Raw genomic sequence first — 22,839 nt, 5'->3', positions numbered from 1 at the left:
TGGCAGCCTATTGTATTTGACAGCAACTAGACCTGATTTGATGTTTTCAGCTAATTTGCTTTCAAGGTTTGTGAGTTCACCTAGCAATGTTCACATGGGGATTGCAAAGAGAGTGCTAAGGTACATAAGAGGAACGAGTAATCTTGGCATATGGTATTTAAAAACAGGAGGAGTTAAGCTAGATGGTTATCATGTTGACATTACAGGAGTTAAGCTAGAGGGTTATGCTGACAGCGATTGGGCTGAAAGTGTTGATGACATGAAGAGCACTTCAGGTTATGTATTGACAATTGGTTCAGGTGTGATTTGTTGGAATACGAGAAAGCAAGAAGTAGTGGCACAATCAACCGCCGAAGCCGAGTATATCTCTCTAGCAGCTGCTGCAAATCAAGCAATATGGTTAAAGAAATTGCTTACTGATTTATGCCAAGAACAAAGCTCACCAACTGACTTATTTTGTGACAACAAGTCAGCTATTGCAATTGCAGAGAATCCCGTGCAACATGGCAGAACCAAGCACATAAATGTGAAATATCACTCCATTAGAGAAGCCGAAAAGAATTGTCTTATCAAGGTACATTACTGCTCAACTGATGTACAACTTGCTGACATTATGACAAAGGCACTTCCCAGGTCAAGGTTTGAGTATCTTAGGAGGAAGCTTGGAATGAATAAGGCAAATCTCAAGGAGGAGTGTTAGATATTGTGAGAGTTTGCCCTGGAGTTTGAATCAGTCATAGTTAAGTTTAGTAGATAAGATTAGTTTCCTTGTTTTTAGTTGATAGAAATGTTCAAATCAGATTATCTAGTAGTTCCTTTTTTGTAGGAAAATTTGTTTTCTGTAAGCCTATACAATAGACAGTCTCAGATGAAATAATGTATGTAGTTTTCTCTTATTCAACATCAAATAAACAATTTTATTTCTTAACAGTTTCTGGACAGAAAAGTAGTGTTGTGTAATATAATTTAACTTTATTTTAAACTTGCTGATGTTCTCACAAAAGTATACAGTCTTCTTCTAGGTAGTTCTGTCTGTTTTTATTTTGTAAAAAAAACACTCATGCGTGGTTTGTTACCTCTTCTTTGTCTTCTTGCTTGGGCATACTTTTTTGAAAATCCATGATAGAGCTTCATCAATATGTTGATAGTAAATCATCCTCCATCTTGTATAAAACACAAGAGGCATTATAACAAGGCCCCAGCCAAGAGAGAAACCGATTTCAGCAGCTATCATGTCCCACTCAACTTTGGTTCTAGAATGCTGATTACCATCGAAGCCTAATGGTGGGTCAGATTCAGCTTGAACACAAGCTTTCATCAATGGAACCCCGCACAGTCCCTTGTTCCCTTTAAAAGCTTTATCTTCAAAGGTTGAAAATTGGGCAGCAGCTGGAATTTTTCCAGCAAGTTGATTATATGACAGGTTCAAGGATGAAAGAAATGTTAGGCTTCCAAGCTCCCTGGGGATTGTTCCTTTAATCTTGTTAACTGATAGGTCTAAAGCTTCGAGTTGTTTCAGGTTTCCAAATGATGACGGAATTGAGCCTGTAAAAGCATTATGTGATAAGTTTAGCAGATTGAGCATTTCTAGTTCTCCTATCGTTTCTGGTATATTCCCTTCAAACTGGTTGCTAGAGAGGTCAATGTATTTAAAGATTTTTAGGATCTTAACAAGTTTCACATCCATCCCTTTGCTAGTCACTGTCACAGTATCCTGATAGTAGAAGTCATTAGTCTCTAAGAAGTTATAGCGCAAGAGATTGATCTTTAATTGTGCAGCATCATCGTCATATTTCATCATTGATGTCCAATTCAAGAACAAATTCTGCGGTAGCTTGCCTGTAAATTGATTTGAAGATATGTCCATAATTTGAAGTTGTGGCCAGTTGCTTCTTGGCTCTGGACACTGAATGTCTCCATGGAAGTGGTTGTTACGCAAGACAAGTACTCGCAAATTGGAAGAGTTTTTTAAAAAACAAGGAAAGGTATCGTTTATCCTGTTGTTCCCTAGGTTTAAGACTGCTAAACTTGCACAACTGAACAGAGATCTTGGAACGCTTCCTTCTAAATGGTTTGCATGCAGATCCAGAGTTCTTAAATTGCAATTTTCTGCCGATATACCACTGATATATCCAATGAGATTGTTATTTCCAAGATTCAGTACTCCAAGCGAAGGGAACTGGGAATCTCTCCGTCGAAGTAAACAAGATGGTATCACTCCACTTAAACCATTATTAGACAGATCAAGAACTTGAAGATAATAAGCTTCACACAAGGAGTCGGGGATGATTCCTGTCAACTTGTTGCTTGAAACGGAAAAGAAATAAGCATAGGTGAGGTTGTTGCCAACATCTGGAGAAATCAAAGAGCTGAAATTGTTGAAAGAATAATCTACATAGGTAGCAGTTTGAGGAGGTACTGGAATTTTGCCAGATAATTGATTAGAATGCAAGTCAAGGACACTTAATCTGGGAATGACATAAGGTTCTTGGAAACCTGCTAACTGGTTTCTGGAAAAATTTAAATATATGAGAGATCCGTTCCCTTGATTCCAGATCCAGGTTGGTATTTCTCCGCCAATCTGGTTGTCTGAGAGGTCTAATTTTGACAATCGTGATTGGTTTCTCAGATTAGGGAAAGATTGTAGCTTGCATGAAGCCAACCCCAATGTGGCAAACAGGGGGAGCAGACTTTTACTTGAAATCTTTAGACTTGTTTTCAACGACAAATTGTTGTAGGAAAGATCAAGACTATTTAAGTTTCTAAGCCTCTGAAATTTTTCTAGCTGCAATGAGTCGGTCAATTTGTTAAAGGACAAGGAGAGGATGTTCAGCCGTTTGAGTTGAAACAATGATATTGGAATAGACCCATTCAAATTGTTGCTGCTTAAATCAAGTGTGTTCAACTGGGACCAAGAAGCATTCGAAAAATCAGCCAGTAAACCTCTAAACAGGTTCTGGGAAAGCTTAATCTTCTGCAACGATTGGAGTGTAAACAAGGATGATGGAATTTCCCCAGTGAGCACATTGAATCCTAGATCGACATGAACAAGATTGACAAATCCTTCAAAGTATGTGGAAGGGATTGTACCTGATAATCTGTTATGGGAGAAATCTATATAAATGAGGTTCTTGGAATTCTGTAACAATGGCATATGACCACTAATATTGTTGTATGAGAAATCTATTCGAACAAGTCTTGTGAGGTGTCCCATCGAATTTGGAATGCTCCCTCTGAAATTGCAATTCCGGATTTCCATCCTAGATAACAGTTCCAGGTTCCCTATAGACTCTGGCAACACCCCTGAAAATTTTGTGAAGCCGAGTATCAATGTCCTAAGGGATCCATTTTTGGGCAGTTCTGGCAAAGAACCTTGCAGGTATTCGTTTTCTGAAATATCTAGTTCTTCTAGTGTCGGCATCTGTATGATCCTTCCAGGGAAGATACCCTGCAAATTACAGAAACTGAGCCTCAAAACTTTCAAATATGTCAAATTTGCCAAGAACTCTGGAACTGAATCATTGAGATTGTTCGCATTCAAAGTCAAGTGTGAGAGAAACCGAAGACTTTGGATGGAAGGATCAATAGGGCCTGAAATATGACTATTTGACAAACTCAATACTCTCAAATTAGGCAGTGCTGATGATATAGACTGGGACCAACTCTTTGCCTGAGATGTCATGTCGATACCATCCAAGTACAATTCAGTTAACGCTTTGAGGTTTCGAACAATTGCTTTTAAGTTTGGAATATCAATTTTGAGTGAAGATTGTCCATATAAAAAAGAGGTAGATAGATCAAGAATATCCAACCTTGTCATTCGTGAAAGTCCTCGAGGAATTTGGCCAGAAAATCCACAGTTTGACAAATTGAGATATGTCAAACTTGTGAGATTGAACAATCCTGATGGAATTTCTGTAGAATTGAAGTTGTTATTGGCCAAATTCAGATACGTCAACCTCGTGAGATTAAACAATTCTGATAAAATTGCTGCAGCATCAAACTTATTGTCGGCCAAATTCAGTTTCCGAAGATACTGCAATTTGAAAAGAGCACTTGAACTGTCGACTCCAGCATTAATCGACTCTCGGTCCAATTCTAAGCCAATAACATGACCAGAACTTATATTGCAAACTACACCTCCCCATTTGCAGCAATCTTCTGTCTTATGATTCCAGTTCACAAGCTTTGTTGACGCTGTAGAGTTGAACTTTAAAAGCCTCTTAAACTCGAGCAACGATGACTTTTGATCATCCAGACATTGGCCAGAAACTGAAGTTATTTCGATGACCAGAAATATTTGGAACAACTGTATCAAGAAAAGCCAAGTAAACACTAAATTCTTCATTGGATACGAGACACCGGCAAGCCTAATCTTTTAGGAATGAGGAAGATGAAAATTATATGGTGACTTGATGAACTTTAACTGTGTTTACTTGAGGTGTTTTTTTTAATACACGTTTTTGGCGGTCAATCGATACTGTGTTCATTTAATAATATAACTATATAAACATTTCCAAGTAATTTTCGTGTTCATCACTATTAGTTATATTTTCCACAAGTTTAAACGTAGAAAAAGTATGTATGTAGCGGTGGGGACTAATTATATGTTACTTATTTTGAATTTTCGATGTCGACTATTTAGTTGCTAACCGGTTCATGTGTCCATCAAAGTACTAAAGGTTAAACTGCTCAGCTATGTTCAGAGGCGGACGGGGGGGTCCGGGGTTCCTGACCCCCCCAGTTGCCGAGGAAAGATCATGTATATATAAAGCTCCGGGGAGGTTAGATAGTAACATGCGAGAACGTTTTAGTGTATATATTTTTAAAATATTTTAAGACACAAAAAAGTGGAACAATATGTATATTTGATTGATAATGAAGAAAAATAAAATTTATTTAGTAGTAAAAAAGAGAAATAAATATTTTCTGAGTAAATCAAATGACCTCAGGAGTTCCCCCAAACACTTCAGTAGACAATAGGCAGAATTAACCTTCCCAATGAAGTGTTTGAGGAACCTCAAGGTGTAATCTGATGAGTATGATCCTCAATTACATGTTTTACTTGTTTGATTTCTTATGCCTCTTGTTTTCATGTTGCACCAGTATATATAGTAGATATTTGATACATGAGAAACCTGTAGATTGTGACTACATGTTGAGAATTGCATTTATTTTAGCAATTTAATGTATCTGACTATCGTCTTACTAGTGAGTAATTACCATTGATTGTTAGCTAAGTGTTGCATTAGTCCTTTACCCTGGCCTGCTATTTTTGAAATGCTTATGGCAAGTGTCAAGGTTCCTTTTCATTCACCTCTTTTTGTGTGTGTGAAAACAACTTGGTGATGGTGATCACTTAGGGGGACTAAGAATCTGAGTGTATGTGTGTTACATTCATAACCCTACAGCAGAATCATGTCTAGGTTCATAATAACATTGTATATTCCTAGTTTTCTTATTATGTTGTTACCAAGTGAGGCATTATATATAACTGAAATCACAGCATAGAATTGATTGTAGTTAAGTGTTACATCTTGTACATGTCAGGTTTATCTTGGAGTTCCCTTGAACAATTCATTGGCTAGCTAGCTCTAGAGATGCATCACTCATCTCTATATAAATAAGCGCTGCATATCAGGCCACTGAAGTGTTTGGGGGAACTCTCAGGGCGACCTGATTAATAACAATTTTGATCGACACCATCATCTCGTATATGGCAAAGTCGGAGAAACAGTTCCTTTTGAAGTTACACATACATTATAATGTCAGTAATCATGACTTCATCTATGTTGTTGCTTTACTTGTACCTTGACGACAATACTGCTGCCATATGACATGATCATACTAGTTTTCGAGTTCAATCGACAAATTGAACTTATTATTAAACAGGGTAGGTTTAGTGCCAGCATAGCTTAGTAAGTCAACCATTGTATATGTGATACCAGCAAAATGCATGCAATGGGAGGTTCGAACTAGCTGCATCATTTCTCATCTTGCTATGTTTCTGAGTTTAAAAAGTTTCATTCTGGCAATCCCAGACATGAAGACCAATAGACCATGCAAATAAGGTGACACTATAAAAATCACAAATCTAACTTTCCATTAAGTTTTATTTAGCAAGTTTATACTGTTTAAGCCATTTAAACAATGCAGAAAGTATGGACTGCAGTCCCACGAGTCCATGAGGAAGATTTACTGGGTCAGCTGCATATCAATTGCACACATAAACACATCTATAACCTGTTGATGCTCCCCCATTCAATGCAGAAAGCATGAACTGCAGTCCCGCGAGTCCATGTAGGAAAATTTACTAGGCCAAGTGCATATCCATTTCCAACATAGACACATGTATAACCTGCTGATGCTCCCCCATATATTGTACCACCCGTGTTATACGTCCACAATATAGTCCCATTTCTAGCATCCATAGCATAAAATGGTCCATTAGGAGCCACAGATCCTGCAAATAGGACTCCCCTTGTTAATGTAACTGGTCCAGCAGCAAAATCGTTGCTCGGGTTAGCTGTGGACCAAAGAATGTCCCCGGTATCAGCATCCAAAGCCACCCATGCACCTGCTGTAGTTGTTTGGTTAGATGGAGCTAGCCGAAAGCTCACCCTGTTGCTGTTCACAATATTGGTATAAATCGTTTGTCCGTCTGTAGCTGCGCCCCATGTCCCTCCGCCCAAAAAACCCCCTGGTCCTGCTTGCTGTTTGTATTACATTCAAAATTATCAAATGCTATTTGTTTCTAGCATATTATCTACTTTACTTATCAGTAGTGCTCTTCAGTCGAAAATGAGCTTATCTATGATGAAGCAGTGCGTTAGCAAATTAGTTAACAAGTCTCAAATGAACTGTGAACATACCTTAAACCAAACAATATCACCATTTTCACGGTTGAGAGTCCAAACGAAGCCACTCTTTTGCACCGCGACAACTACATCAAGCAGTCTTCTGTTTCTTTTAATGGTGAGCAACATGGGTGCCTCTCCAAAGTCAGCATCCACATTAGGTCCAACCGGACACTCGGGATTATCAGGAATAAGACAAACAAGAAAGAAAACATCATAGCCTCCAAGTTGTCTTGACCATCTGATGTTGCCAGTTTCAATATCAAATGCTAGCATAGAGTTGAAGTTAACATCTGGTCCAATGCACCTATCAGGGCCAGTTGGTGTTGTTTGATTATTTTGTTGTTCTTGACATCTCTGCACCTCCAGAGGAGCAGTGTAGAGGTTGCCTGTTGCAGCAAAAACAAATCCTCGAACAACATCAATGGAAGGACTACTTCCCCATATAGCAGCTCCAGAGTATCCTCCTAATCTGCCACCATTATCAGGAAGTGTATATGTCTGCCATAAAATTACTCCTGTTCGAACATCTAGCTTTACTAGGCTTCCGCGAAATGTGCAACAAAGTTGTGCTGGCAATCCTTCTTCTAATGATGAAACTCCCACATAAAAGGCCCTAGATAAGCATATCACAAAAATCATACACTTAGCACAGAAGATGCAGAAATGTACTACTTCTATTGCAGTGCCTAAGTTGCGCTTGTTGATCACCACCATTTCATAAGCATCAATCAGTACTCATGTAATTTGTAAATCAAGTCCAGTTGTTTGTGAAGAATTTCAAATTTTAAAAAAACTTGAGCTTTTCTTAGCTATCATTTCTCTCAGACTCGTCTTTAACCAATTGATACTCTACTCGTCTTTAAAAAATTTAAGCTCTTGCTGGACTCATTTAAAAAGTCAGATGCTCAAATCATTTTTTAGCCTAGATTGATGAATGTTAAAAGTGAAATGTACTAACTACTAACCCTGCATAAACTGTTCCAGATGAAGTAATAACAATAAGGGGACGTCGATCAATCATCCTCGACCACACCAGTTCTCCAGTAGAACGTTTAACAGCAATGACAACTGCAGGCCCATATATTCCTACAATCAGCAGGTCGCCAGCAATAGCTGGGGTAGTTCTTGAAAATGTAACATTTAGAATCTCTCCAGTCGCGGTGATATTAGTCAGTTGAGTAAGATTTTGTGACCAAACAAGAGCACCAGTGAAGGCATTCACAGCGTACAAATTACCATTCCAAGCAGGGAAATAGACTATTTCATCAGCAATTGCTGGTGTAGCCGTGACATCGCTCCCCGTAAAGAATCTCCATCTTAACTGCAGCCTATTGTTCCGTATATTTGTTGGGTTGATCAGCACTTCTCCTCTGGCATACCGTGAATTAGTTATGTCGCCTCCATGAGTCAGCCACTGTAATCCACAAATAAGATTCAATAAGAGTACGATATCTGTGAATTTCGGTTTTCGACTATCTTCTTATTGCCTTCCGGAGATCAGTTTTACATTGTTTAATCTTCTAGCAAGAAAATTATCAGTGTTCTTTCTTAGTTTACTTTTTAAACTCAAAAGTGCACAAAGAAAAGGGACACATAGTGTAAGTTAAAGAAATACCTGTGCATTTGAAATATTTACGAGCAAGCATAAAAAGAGTTGGAGTAGGATAAGTAACTGATTATGCTCATTTCGTGTCGAAGCCATTGGTGCTAAAATTATCAAATTCATAACAACTTTGTATACAAATTCATGGCAGTGTTACAAGACATTCCCTCTCACTTGAAGCTCATTTATGGGTCAAAGAGTGGAACACGGCGCTCATCTTTCTGCCAGTCTAAACTCTGATAATATGTTTAGTAAACGGTCATTCTAAAATTTTAAGGTGTTAGACGAATGGCCCAGTAGAATCCTATAGTTAACAAAGAAAACACAGCTTTTATCTCGATATTATTAGTCTAGCTGCTCAACACTTCTAAACACGCACGTATGCTTAATCAGTTGGCATTGTGCTTAAATTTTCAACTGTTTGGTTTAAAATGGAGAGATTATGTATTGGTTAATTACTACTGTACTCGGCAATTTTGTTACGAAATTCTTAAAAGATACATGCATACATTCAAAATATAAAATGATTAGATGTAAACGTATAAACGAACTTTGGTGAATGAGAATTAGATTTCTAATTTTCTTGAGGTTGTACAAACGTATTAACCTTGCTCCCCCTCAAAATGGATAGGTTCAAATCCTGTCGTGGGATAGTTTTGGAGGTCCAAATCAAACCAAGTTGAAATTTTTGATTTTAAAATTTTAGAAACTTGAGTTCAAACCAGATGCTAAAAATGATCCAATTCGTAGAATTCCAAATAAATTGGTTTGAGTTTGTTTCGGTTTAACATCAGAATATTTTAAATCAACTAGTTATGAGTAAACCTACCAAATCGGATAATTAGTTCCGGATCGAATCAATTTCGGATCAGATTCATTTTTGAATTATGTTATATTTGGAGAACAATCGAATGGAATCATATCGGATGTGACTCGGCTCGAGTCTAATTCAGATTAAGATAGGATAAATTCGGTTCATATATTTTTGGATCATAACTTATTAATTTTTCAATTTGTGATACTTAAAACATAATTTTTTTTAATAAATTTAGTATTTTTAATATAATATAATATACTTTTACAAAATATTATGATTAAATAATTATATTATCATAAACATAAATTGTTTGAATTATGAATTTTGCTTATTTTGTGTCTTATTTGGCTCGAATAATATATATTATTCCGTTTTTTATCAATTCCAATTTATAATTGGATCTAGCATGTCAGACCACTTTCAGTTAAATTTTCGGTTCGGGTAATTTTCAAATCGGTTTAACTTATTTTTCAGGTAGTTGTCGGATTATATGATTCGGATCTCGATTTCATAATTTTGGTTTAGTTCTTCGAATCTAGACGATTTTGCGGGGTCTAGTCATGAGTCATAAATGGTTTAGGAATATTTTCCCATAACTTAGAACTAGGGCCGTCAAATGATTAATTCGGTTATAGATGTCTATATTCGTATTTGTTTACGCAGTTGTCGGATTCTAATACAGTAATATCTGCTTTATTTCATATATGGACAATATCCGCTTTTTCTTGGATATGAATGTAGATATTTCGGACGAATATCGGATGTTTTAGGTTTTCTTATGACCCTACCGTTTTGATTTCAGAACAATTCTTTATGATTAAACTCAAATGATATTTTTATATATGTATGAAGTATTTGTTTTATTATATAAAATTTGTATAAATAAATTATTAAATGTATTTACACACTTACTATAAATTATTAGAATAAATTTTAAATTGTATATAACTATATATATATTAATATTATATATAATTATAATTTCGGATTTGAATATTCGGATACGGATAATATCCGATTTATTTCGAATTAAAAAAATATCTACTTTTTTCTCATATATGAATGCAAAATTTTTGGACGGATATCAAATTTTCCGAATTATTTTGACAGCTCTACTTAGAACTTTGGTGAATATTCATTTCTCTGGATAAAATTTTTGTTTGATTCAAAAAAACTAGAGATGGGAGCTTTGCACACTTTGTGCCTGTTTGGCACCTCATATTAATGGGCCGAAAGCTCATTATTGGTTTGGACGTCCTGTTTGGCAAAAGTAATGAAAATGATCATTTACCCTAAAAAATGATGAAATTGCCAAAGTTGGTTCAACCCCACAATCTCATTTTCAGCCCACTTTCGAAGATAATCCAGAAAGCTCTCATCTCTCATTCTCATCAACCCTAGAAGCCTCTCATCCATTATTTCTCCTCATTCTTTCGTCTCGCTTCTACAGAAATTTCAATTGCTCACCTGTATTTTTCATCAACTGTTTGCCAATGACCGAGATCGAGGCGGAAGCTTCTTCTGGATCCAGATCCGCTAAGTGGACCGACGAGTTACATGCCCTCTTCTATGAGTTATGTGCTTCTGAGGTCATAAAGGGTAACAAGGTAGGAGGAATTTTGAACAAACAAGGATGAATTACGGCTCACCAAGAATTCAAGAAGCAGAAACCAACTGTAATGGATACTATTAAGCAATTCGAGAATCATTGGGATGCAATTAAAATTGAATATCAGTTATTCAGGAAGATTAAATTTGGGGAGAGTGGCTTGGGGTGGAACGAGAATACGAAGACAATCGAAGCATCCGCATCATGGTGGGCAGCAAAAATACCGGTACAATCCTCATATTATCACTATATTTGCTATTTGTTTTTAAGATTATTGTTTGATTTGAGTTTGTCTAATTAAATAAAATGTTTATGTTGCGATTTATCTTTGATGAATGAGACATATATTATGCATTAACGTGTCTGTGTTTATGGTCGTCCTTGGTATTCTTTTTTTTCTTAAGATTCATTACGCTCATATGGTGTTTGTCTGGTTGATAATTCGTAAATCGTCGAGAAAGAAACAGTCATATTGCTTTGGTTTCATTTCTAATTTAGTTCAATTTCAAATTAGTTTGGAAATACGTCAGTTTTGGTATGCTGTTTATTGGTTATTACGAGTAATTTGAGTCGGTTTCTGGATGTGGATTATTTCTCGTAATGAAACAGTGTTTATCTTTTTTTTTGTAAATCGCATAGTGTACATAATGTAGTCGATGTCTAAAGCTCTAAAACTACCAAGCAGACAAGGGAAAAAACTAGGATGTCAATGGGTGAGGAAACAACTATGCATATTCTGCTATATCAGTTGTGGTATTAAGAAAATGCATCCACGTCTAATGAACAACCGTAATTCGAGAGGTTGGGATCATTCTCTTGAATTTGTGATAGAGCTCATAGTTAATGGTAGGACTGAGCAGAAAATCGAATTAAAATCGAAACCGAACCGAAACTGGTAAAAACCACACATAACCGAACAGCACAAAACCAAACCGAATTGATACCGGAAATTTAAAAACCGAACCGATATTAATGGTTGTGGTTCCAGTTTTAGGTTAAAACCGAACCGAAATAAACCGAACTGAACTGATTATTAAAATAAATAAATAAATATTAATAATATATATAATAAAATAAAAATTATATTCATATATTATTAATATATTATAAACTATAGTTTTATATGGGCATCAAGAGTCATGGATAAAACAGAAGACTAGGTTCTTACTTGGTACTATGACTCATTTTTATTGCTAGTGTTCTTAATTAGATATCGAGAAGTTTAGCCTTACCTACGGTGATTACAGGGATACAATACAACTTAAAAAAAAACAAACTAATATACTACCGTGTATTCCACTATTGTAATTATAATTTTGTAACATAAAATTAGTTTTTCTTTTTTACTTTCGGGTCTTAATTATAATTTTCAGACGATCTATATTTTTCACATATTTATTTTTAGCGATTTTATAGCCGAAATCGAACCGATTAAAACCGAAACCGAAGTTTTGAAACTGAAACCAATCCGGCGGTTTGGTTGCGGTTTCGGTTTTTGATTTTAAAAATCGAGGTTATGCGGTTTCGATTTTAGCATAAAACTGCACCGAACCGAACCGTGTTCTCCCCTAGTTAATGGGAATGGAATTGCATCAAGATGATGGCTGCTTTTGCTTATTCTCAGCAACTTCAACAAGCCATGACTTCCAAGCATCAGCATAATGAGTGAAAAGATCACTTACAGCTTTACATAATTAACAACATTCACTTTTTTCCACTTAGTTGTTAGACAATAGGGTTCAATATACTACTGAAGCGTGCATCAGTTAAAATTGTGACAATCAGGTGATCGTTTAACAATTATAGGACGACAGTGATGAACTCATGCTTAAGATAATAATACGTTGTGTATGCTTTTAAAAAGGTTAAAAGAGATACAATATACATTGTGATTATTACTTGTGCAATAGTTATACGCATTCTACTATATTGAAACGTTTGCAGAACTGAATCAGAGTGCTAATAAAAAATGACATGTCTGCTTAAAACTCTTTGGAGTGGAGTAATGTCTGCGTATATCTTACTCTCCTAAACCCTACTTCCGAGTGACTGACACGGACAGAGTATTCTTGCTCCTCCTTAGAATATTTATAATAAATTTGGGTTGTGGTGGATAAATTGATTGGATATTAAATATTTTTGATGTATACCAACATGTCAAATAATAAGGGAGCATTAGAACAAGGAATCCTCCTATAATTGACATCCCATGCTTTGTAGTCTTTTAATGTATTTCAAATTTTATGGCACTTCATAATTACATTTGGGTGCCTTTTGTTCCATTCAACACTAAAATGTTTCTTTAGACTATCTTGCCGATTAATATTTTTATATATCTGGACATACAAATGAGGTGTATAATAGTTATTTTTGTGTCTAGCTTTTGGATTTGAGGTTTGATTTTTGAAGTTGATAAACGATTGATTCACTTATTGAGTTTTAGAACAATGCATGGTGGCTAGTGAATTTTTGGTTGATGAATTGTTTTTTCCCACATCAGAGGACTGTGGCACTTATTTTAATAGCGCGAGAATCAACATCAAAGCTTGCTTTGCATTACTGGCACATATTGTTTATTTTTATTTTTTTAATGTGCAAGGCAGGGGGTTGAGAGGTTACTAGAATATGGTTTTGTGTTTGCAGTACTATTATAAATCACAGTATTGTTTACTATATACTATAAGTCATAACATTGTTAGTGATATATTCCGGTTTTGACACTTTTTACTTTGCTGCACCAGGAGAATCCGAAGTCTGGGAAGTACAGAAACAAAGATCTTTCTCTCTACATGCGTATTACGACACACTCTTTGGTGACATTGTTGCAACTAGTGAACGAGCAAAAGCCGCGAATACATATTCTGTAGTGAATCTTGAAGTGGGAGAAGATTTCACAGAGGTGCTTGGTGATGATGGAAAAGAAGGCAGTGGCGATAGTGATGACAACATCAATGAACCATCACCTAATTTATTTCCATCAGCTTCGCTGAAATCTGGCAGGAGCAGTGGTTCTAAACAAAAGAAATCTGGAGCCCTGTATGTGAGGGAGGGGCTTGATGACATGGTAGCTGCGATGTCCTATAGGAGTACCCAAATGGAATAGTGTGATATTTGTATCTTTATGTACTAGTTGCAATTTTTACTGTACTGAATTATTAGATGAATCACACGAGGCTAGTATTATTTGTGTATATCTACCATCTTCAAGTGCATCCAGTTTGTACACTTTACCTTCATATCACGAATATCACTCTATATAGCATGGATCCTTTTAACACACATAATCAAAACTTTTTTCAAGATTTTAATCCTTTTGAAGAATTTAGTCAGGCTTCTGAAGATAGCAGTGGTCAAGATGCTACATATTTTCACGGTGGACAGTCATACTATGATCCACTTGGCCAATATTTCAGTTCCGATAATCAATTTTGTCAGTCTTCCAATAATATTTTCGATAATTCTTCCAACACATATGCTACTTCTGGTGATTTTTTTAATACATATGATGCTTTCGCAAATTCATCGACTACTAATGTTTATAATGCTTTTGCTTTTTCATCGAGTGGTAATGTATAGAATGGAATTCCAAAAGAAAATGAGAAAGAAAGTGAAGTTAATTTACAAGGATAGAAAGCTGTATGTACTGCTGCTGCATATACTTTGGTCTATTACTATAACACATTTATACACAAAGAACCATGTCGTATATCAATTCACACAAGAAACAAATAAATAAATGAAATATTATATCGTAACGAAACTCGGTGTTATCAATATTTTCGTATGACTAAGTTTGCATTTAAATCACCGTGTCACAATTTAGTTCAAAGGTATGGATTAGTAACAACGCGTGGAATGACTGCATACGAGGAAGTTGAAATATTTCTAATGGACGATTGCTCATGGGACAGGAAATCTTTAATGCAAGAAATATTTAATCACTCAGGTGAGACAATTAGTTGACATTTTCATTCTGTTTTGGAAGCAATATGTAGAATGGCGAAAGATGTTATAATTCATGCATCAAATTATAATACTGGAGTTGGATATCATAAACCTCAATATCGTCAATATTATCCATATTTTAAAGTAAGTTGATAAGTACATGTACATTATTATGTACAAATGCAAAACTACTGATTTTAAATATTTATAATTTCAAATGCAGAATGCTATTGAAGCTATTGATGGCACACATATTAAATATCGGATACATGAATCAGAGCGTTCACCTTATTGCGGACGTAAAGGATATGCAACACAAAATATTCTCGTGTTGTGTGATTTTAACATGTGTTTTACTTTTGCCTGGACAAGATGGGAAGGCGACACACACGACAGTCGCATTTTAACAGAGGCTAAATCTAGAGTAGAACTTAATTTTCCACATCCAACTGGAAATAAATTTTATCTTGTAAATGCAGGCTATCCACACAAAAAAAAAGATATATGGCTCCGTACAAAGGTTCAAGCATAAGATATCACATTCAAGACTTCCGTAGGAGTAATGGTACCGCACGTGCACCTCGCACGTGCACCTCGAAATGTAAAAGAAAGATTTAATCATCTTCATTCTTCGTGTTGAATGGTTATTGAACGAACATTTGGAGTTTGGAAAGCTAGATTTGCTATTTTAGCAAATACGCCAGCATATTCGACAGATACGCAAACCGACATCATTTTGGCTACAATGACGGTTCACAATTATATTCGAAAGTCAAATGTTGAAGATAGTGCGTTTCAAGCTGCTGAAAGTGAAAGTTACATTCCTGAAAATTCTACCACGACAAATAATAATGGGGATGCAGACCCCGAAATAGAGGGTGACTCTGATAATATGCGGATTACAAAACGTGATGAAATTGCTTCTCATATTACGTAAACCCTGTACTTTTTACATTTTTTACACTTTTTCGTTTTTAGTAATTTGTATTTTAATATTTTTGTTTTAAATTTTGTCTTTTCAATTTCATATTTATGTTTGAATTTAATGTGTTAAAATTTTGATTTTTTTAAAAATATTATAACTTATAAGTTATCAATTACCAAACACATCACCAACTTATAACCAACTTATAAGTAGAATATCCAAACGCCAAAATCACTTATAAGTAATAATTTACAACTTATAAGTACAATTATTCAAACAACTAAATAATTTATAAGTTACGATTTTCATATCACTTATATGACATTTTTCAACTTTAAGTCATACGTTCCATTTTTAAAAAAGCCCCAAACGGACCCTTTAAGGTTTCGGGTCTCGACAGCCCAAGGGAATCCACAATTAACAAACAATTCTGATTTTCTGTTTTTATTCTCCGGGTTAGCCCAAGAACGGGCCCAAAATGTTTAAGAAACAATTCATTCCTGCAAGATTAGTTTAATTATTAGTCCTTTTTTATTCTTTTACAGGAATTACGAGTCTTTAGCGGGTGATGTTAGTGAAATTAAAATATAAAATAAATACATTTTTTTGAAAAACAATAATACACACCTTTAAGTGTATCAACAAACAATATTTTAACAATTTTATATATTAAACCTCCAGTAAATTCATGTAATCTATATCTATCGGTATTGTTTGAATAAAATTTACTCTTGAATTAACAATTAGCTGAAATTATTAACATTAAAATCAGAGATCTCTTTCAATAAACATTAAAACTAGAAATTGTTTGAACAACCTAAAAAAAATAACACAATTATGTCGATGTCATTGTACATAATTTTTATTAAAGAATTTTAAAACGTAAGTACATTTACCGAATTACAAAATTGTTGAAATTAATCTTTCATTCCATGATAAATTACCAATCTTCTTTCCTTATTTCCTTATTGCTTAACATAGTTGTGTTACAAAAGATTGAATTTACGAATTTACCAAGTACTCTTCTGTCCCACTAAATTATTATATATTGGATGATGAGACTCGACACACATTTTAATATTTTTCTAATATATAGTTCCGTAAATAGTTTTTATTTTTTTTTTAAAATATAAATTCCAGAGTTTTGAAAAAAACTGTATGCCAGAGGAGAGTACATAATTACCATTTCACAAGTAGTAGTTTTATAGTTGAAGTCAAATGTAATAAATATTCCCCTCCCACATAGACACACACGTATACACACACTTTAGATCGTACTCAGGATCCACCGTCATGAGTTCTCCGGCACTTTCAGGAGTAAGCCTCTCTCTCCCTCTCTCTCTCTCCCCCTATCTCTCTCTCTCTCTCTCTCCTATCTATCTTTCTCTCCCACTTAATGCGTATTTATTCATTTACTAATGTTAATCAATTTTAATTATATTTTGTAGCACAATTAGATTAGATCTGATAACTTATATATGTTTTCATTTAGATTATATAAGTGTACGGACTGTTTAAAATTGATTAATTGTGTGATTAATTAATGGTGAAATTAGGGCACAAATGCGTTCAGTGGATTTACAAGGCTGTGTAAAGGCCTTGCTGTAGTACTTGTTGCTGGTCACATTGTTGTTCAGATTCTCCCGGCTTCCGTTACGTATCTCGCACTCATTCCTGCCAGGTATTTTCGTATCTCGTAGGGTTTCGATATTTTGTTTGATGCTTGAATTTGATTTGGTATTGCGATTGTAGGATGGAATTGTTTAGGATTGGTTGGTGATTTGGCGATGTAGTTCAAATCGGGTTTTTGAGTTGAATTCAGTGTTGGAAATAAATGTTGTGATTAAGGTAGTGAGGTTGTTAGCAATGTTTTTTTCGAGTGAGGTGACTTTAAAATGCCTTCGGAAGCGGAAAATTTATTTATGAGGTTCTATTGTAGTTATGTATGTGGGTGAAAGAGATGTTTTTTTCGAGTGAGGTGACTTTAAAATGCGGAAAATTTTATTTATGAGGTTCTATTGTAGTTATGTATGTGTGTGGAAGAGAGAGGGAGGGAGAGAGAGAGAGAGAGAGAGAGAGAGAGAGCTCAATAATTAGCATCCATACATATATATGTACATGAATATAGAAAACGGTTGTTGATTTGAAAAATTGAAATTATAAGTTGTGGGTTTAGAGAGGAGCAACCGCCCTTAGAAATTCCCTTATCCGATATTTCTTCAGCCTCATTTTCTTTCTTGGTTTTTTGCATATCAATTGGTTAAACAATAAGAAATAGGTAAATTTCATTTCATATATGCCAAAAATGAAGAAAGAGAATTAGAGAATTGATATATATTATACTGTAAGAAGCCATTTTACCTATTCTAAATTTTCAGGCTCATGCCCAGTCTTGAATATATGACTATATTACCAAGCACTTCTAGTTTGGGAGTACATGGCTTAGTCTTAGATACCTTAATTCTAACCTATTGAATTGTAGTAGATGCTATTCAAGACAATCGATTTAACTGGCTGTACTAATATTTTAAAAGAGAGTTCACTGCACTTCTCATCCAAGGTGTCCATCTTTAGTTATCATGCCTGCATCGTTTTTTTCTTTATTTTATCAATCTTTTGTTATTACCAGTATCTTCAAATCTATTTGGGATTTTTTTTATTTGCTGATCTGGTACCCCCTCTGTTTTCTTCAAAAGTTATCATATAATCTTTAAATCTTATATCTGTAACCAGTGCAACTTTTGTATTGGGTAATTGGATTTTTTCTGGTTATTCACCATCATTTATCTGTATCTCCCTTGAATGGAGCAACAACATATTAGTTGTAGATATGGTAATTAACATACAAATTTCAACTTTTGATGTATTGTAGGACTATACCTTTTGGTTGGAACCTCATAACAGCTGGTTACATTGAACAATCAGTATATGGGGTATGCACCGTTTTTGGTATCTATTGCTGCAGTTTTTAGTCAATGATACTCGTAGTTCCTATCATATTTACATGTTATTGTCAGTGTTTGACTTCTCTGTCCAATGACATAGGTGAATATGTTTTCAGGTTGTCATTAGCACACTTGGGCTTCTTTTAATGGGGAAAGTTCTTGAACCTATATGGGGTACCAGGGAGTTCTTGAAATTCATCTTTGTAGTCAACTTCTTGACATCCGTATGTGTTTTTGTCACTGCTGTAATTTTGTACTACGTATCGATGGAGGAGACTTACCTGTAAGTAATGCATCTTTTGAAATATAACTTTATATACTCGAGGAACTATATCAAAAGATCTGACTTCCAATTTGTCTGCTTTAATATTATCTATTCAACACAAGTGACTATGATTAGTTCATCATATTCTATCTAGAACCTCAGTATCTTTCATTTTTTTATATATTAGTATTACTTTTCCTAAGCCTTTGAGCTGTTGCTGGTATATTTCCATATGTTTACGTCTGATTCAATATTCTTATTTTGACAGTTATTTGCCTATTTCGGGTTTCCATGGGATTCTGTCAGGTTTCTTAGTTGGCTTGAAGCAGATCATACCTGATCAAGAGCTGTCTTTGGTAAAAATTAAAGCAAAGGTATGAACCTTCTGAAAGTCTTTATCTAATGTTTTACTCCCTGAGACCATTGTGACTGGTATTTAACAGTTGGAGAATATTTTCCTTACATCTCTTGTACACTGTTTGGGCTCTATGCAGTGGTTGCCATCACTTGCCCTAGTTCTATCTACTGCGATAAGCTTCTTTACAGCGGAGTCGGCAATATACTTACCGACCCTGATATTTGGTACGTACATAAGCTGGATCTACCTTAGATACTGGCAGAAGAAACCAGAAACAAAACTTAGAGGTGATCCAAGTGATGAATTCGCGTTCTCCACTTTCTTTCCTGAACCTCTGAGGTGAGTTTTAAATTTTCAATCTTGTTAAATTCTGAACTCCTTCCAATTCCCCCTCCCTGCTATAAAAGTCCCCGGTTCCTACTCACGAGTTCATTATTCTGGCTTAAATGCAGACCAGTGATTGATCCTATTGCTTCAATATTTGATCGGATGCTCTGCAGTAGATCTACAACTTCTGATGAAGACAGTGGCTATACACTAGGTGGTTCTTCACTGCCTGGTTCTGATCCTATTGAGGCATCGAGGAGAAGGTAATGTGCTGGTCCTTTGCTGCAAAGTCATTTGAAGTATCTGGCAACCATTTTAGTTGTGTGATATCTGAAGCTAAAGCAGAACTCTAATTAAGCTATTGCCAATGAACTGCTCGAATGAAATATCTTAAGTTTGCCTTAATATAAGCACACGAGTTAATTGCTTCCGACAATTCGGCAGCTAACTTATTAGTAGTAGTAGCAGTAGTGCGGAGGAGTATTTGATAGAAAGATTTTAATTGTATCATGCACGGTTTAGAAATAACAATCTGTCTCTTTGCATTTGTAATTTCTTTTTGGTAAAGGGCCAAAGGCAGTTACATAAATTTAAATACCGACACCCCCTCTCTACATAGAGGCTTAAAGCCTCAACCTATTATTACCAAGAGGAGAGGAATATCATAGGATAAGCCTTGCATTTTCTTAATTTGGTTGCCTCATTATATATAACCAACTAACCAAGTATCATTTTCTGGACTTTTGCTTGTTTCATGTAGTTTCTCTCTTCATAGAAATATTTGCAAGTCATTTTGCTCCCACTATTTAGGAGGGATGTTTAACTTGATCTTTTTAGTAATCTTCAAGGTTATTGCCTATCTGAGTCTGGTTACTAGCAACAATACAACTAGAATATGGTAGCAAGCTGTGACTCTCTTGTTGACCTTTTTTTTGGCTAATTGTTCTGAACATGTAATTTGCCACAACAGATTTGTACTTAAAACACCATTATAGCATCATAGAGTTGTTCCTTTCTAAACTGCAGGGAAAGGGGTGCTAGAGCATTGGAAGAGCGGTTGGCAGCTGAGAGATTGGCCTCTGGAGTGAGCACTGAAGAACAGCAAAGAGATGCCACCGATAATGTTTAGAGCACAGATGAACTTCAGACTTTTGAACATCGATTTAAAAGGCAAATTTATAATGCCTTTTGACCTTGTTTTTCGGTACTGGTTGAGAAGAGAACAAAAACCAATATATATGTTTATTTTTTGTACTTATGCGGTTATGCCATAGTTTTCCAAAAAAAATATACAGTAATGCAGAATTGTGCTTTGAGAAGTAAGAAATATCATACATGTATACTGGCCAACTGATCTTTTCTAAATGGAGTATAGAGCAGAATCTGTTCCGTTAACATTGTACTCCCTCTGTTTCGCATATCAAGATGCTGCGTACTAAAAATTATTATTTTTAAATTTTTATTTAGAAACAGAAAATTTTAAAAATAATTATTTTAATTATACGATTAAAGTATTTAAAAATGCAGAAAAATTAAGTGACTTAAATAGATGGAGTATGCGATAGCCACTTTCTTCCCGAGGTAAGTGGAACACTTTAGATTTTTTTTATTAATTATCTTACTCATACGTGATCTACCTCTACAAGTCAAGTAGTTTATAATCTTATTCACGCATGTTGTAATTTTAAAATTGAAAGAAAACTCCGCTCTTACCTTAAACCAAACATTGTAACAACACCGAATTTAGGGATCGTACAAAATTCAAAGGGGTTAAATGACTTAATCTTCATTGAACTCGAGAGTGATAGAGATAGCTCAAGTGGTTAACTACTTATCTCTTATCGTCCCAGGTTCTGGGTTCGATTTTCGCTCACTCCGAGATTTGTTAGGACATATACTTAATTGTAAGACATATAAGGCAAATTAGTCAAAAAAAAAATCTTCATTGAACTCAGTTACAGGTCAGCAACTAGGTCATTGAACTGAAAAAATCCCGTCAATTAATTGCACTATTTAATTTAAAATTTGCAATCAGATAATCATTGTTAAGTGTTTTAACGAAACTCGTTAAACCGGATATTAAAATTTTATTCCAAAATGATCTGATATTCGTGACTTAACAATTTGGGATGTTTTTATTAATGAAATTTATGTGAATGCATAAATTTTATTATTATTAATTAATTTATAGTCAATCAGATCACAACACATGATATTTGAGATCCATTTTGAATACCCGGACTCTATGACCCGAACAGACCCAATTCAAGAAAAAATTTAAATAACTTAATCACGTTTATAATTTAAAATAGGGGACCGGTCTCTGACAAACGGTTGCCAGAGACGGTTGTTTTGGATGTTTCATCAGAAGGCTGGGATTAAAATAAATATAAGGGGGGCGCTAACATTGTCCGCGATCCGGTTTAATGACCAAAATGCCCTCTAACACGGACCGCGGACAAGTTTCGCGGTTGGGGTCGTTTTTCTTTTGCCCTTACCCAGCAACGCAACAGTAAAATACAGAAATCACAAACTAAAAACAAAGACAGAAAACACAAACTAAAACTCCGACTCAAGCACATAGACTCTATTAGTAACAAAATCAGAGGTGATGATTCGAGGTCCGTTAACATTTTGAATTCTGTCCGTCTTCGTAATTACAAATATGTAATCTATCCTTTTTTCGTTACCAATTTGAATTCTTTATTTTTTGTTGTTTATATGATATGATTACATGGTGATTGTTGTTCATTAAATGATAGTTTGTTCCATTAATCCCTCGTAATTGAATAATAGGGTTGCTTCGTAATTGATTCTTAGAATTTTTGCTTCGATTAACTCCCTCGTATTATTTGTATCCGAAAATTAGGGTTGATTTATGGTTTTGAATTTAGGGCATAATACGTAGGAATTTTAGAAATTATTTGGTAACTAAACTAAAATTGAAAATTAATTTTAAATTTATTAATATTCAATTCGAATTTTGTTATTATTTATTTAGTAAATCCAATTTTTTGGTAATTCAAATTTATTTAGTAATTCGAATTTATTTGATAATTCAAATTTATTTAGTAATTCGAATGAATTAATATTTATTGTTTTGATGATAATTTCATTCGAAATTTGTAATTTTTTAATGTCAATTTTGTTGGAAATTCAAATTTATTTGTTAATTCGAATTTATT

The 22,839-nt window shown here is 34.8% G+C and overlaps 4 protein-coding genes across 4 annotated transcripts; 2 read left to right on the top strand and 2 right to left on the bottom strand.

Annotated features, from left to right (window-relative positions):
- Positions 1 to 1,072: 1,072 nt before the first annotated feature.
- LOC141696279 (receptor-like protein 7) lies at positions 1,073 to 4,348 on the bottom strand. The gene has a single exon (XM_074500438.1). It carries the CDS (start codon positions 4,346 to 4,348, stop codon positions 1,073 to 1,075), a length of 3,276 nt encoding a protein of 1,091 aa, XP_074356539.1.
- Positions 4,349 to 6,072: 1,724 nt separating this feature from the next.
- Positions 6,073 to 8,706, bottom strand: LOC141695118 (uncharacterized). Its single transcript, XM_074499376.1, has 4 exons — positions 8,476 to 8,706; positions 7,826 to 8,274; positions 6,873 to 7,473; positions 6,073 to 6,713 (listed from the first exon to the last, which is right to left on the bottom strand). The coding sequence occupies exons 1-4, from the start codon at positions 8,584 to 8,586 to the stop codon at positions 6,237 to 6,239; spliced, it is 1,638 nt and encodes a 545-aa protein (XP_074355477.1). The 5' UTR covers positions 8,587 to 8,706; the 3' UTR covers positions 6,073 to 6,236.
- A 1,852-nt stretch (positions 8,707 to 10,558) lies between these two features.
- Positions 10,559 to 14,114, top strand: LOC141698428 (uncharacterized). The gene is made up of 2 exons (XM_074503118.1): positions 10,559 to 11,115; positions 13,631 to 14,114. Exons 1-2 carry the CDS (start codon positions 11,094 to 11,096, stop codon positions 13,990 to 13,992), a joined length of 384 nt encoding a protein of 127 aa, XP_074359219.1. The 5' UTR covers positions 10,559 to 11,093; the 3' UTR covers positions 13,993 to 14,114.
- Positions 14,115 to 16,937: 2,823 nt separating this feature from the next.
- Positions 16,938 to 20,910, top strand: LOC141698396 (rhomboid-like protein 19). Its single transcript, XM_074503079.1, has 8 exons — positions 16,938 to 17,076; positions 17,316 to 17,440; positions 18,632 to 18,692; positions 18,821 to 18,987; positions 19,238 to 19,343; positions 19,464 to 19,666; positions 19,780 to 19,917; positions 20,681 to 20,910. Exons 1-8 carry the CDS (start codon positions 17,053 to 17,055, stop codon positions 20,781 to 20,783), a joined length of 927 nt encoding a protein of 308 aa, XP_074359180.1. The 5' UTR covers positions 16,938 to 17,052; the 3' UTR covers positions 20,784 to 20,910.
- Positions 20,911 to 22,839: the final 1,929 nt, after the last annotated feature.

The sequence above is a fragment of the Apium graveolens genome, chromosome 11, assembly GCF_009905375.1.
Source record: "Apium graveolens cultivar Ventura chromosome 11, ASM990537v1, whole genome shotgun sequence".
NCBI classification, from domain to species: Eukaryota; Viridiplantae; Streptophyta; class Magnoliopsida; order Apiales; family Apiaceae; genus Apium; species Apium graveolens.
The sequence above is the reverse complement of the archived record's forward strand: the minus strand, read 5'-3'. Positions and strand labels throughout refer to the sequence as shown.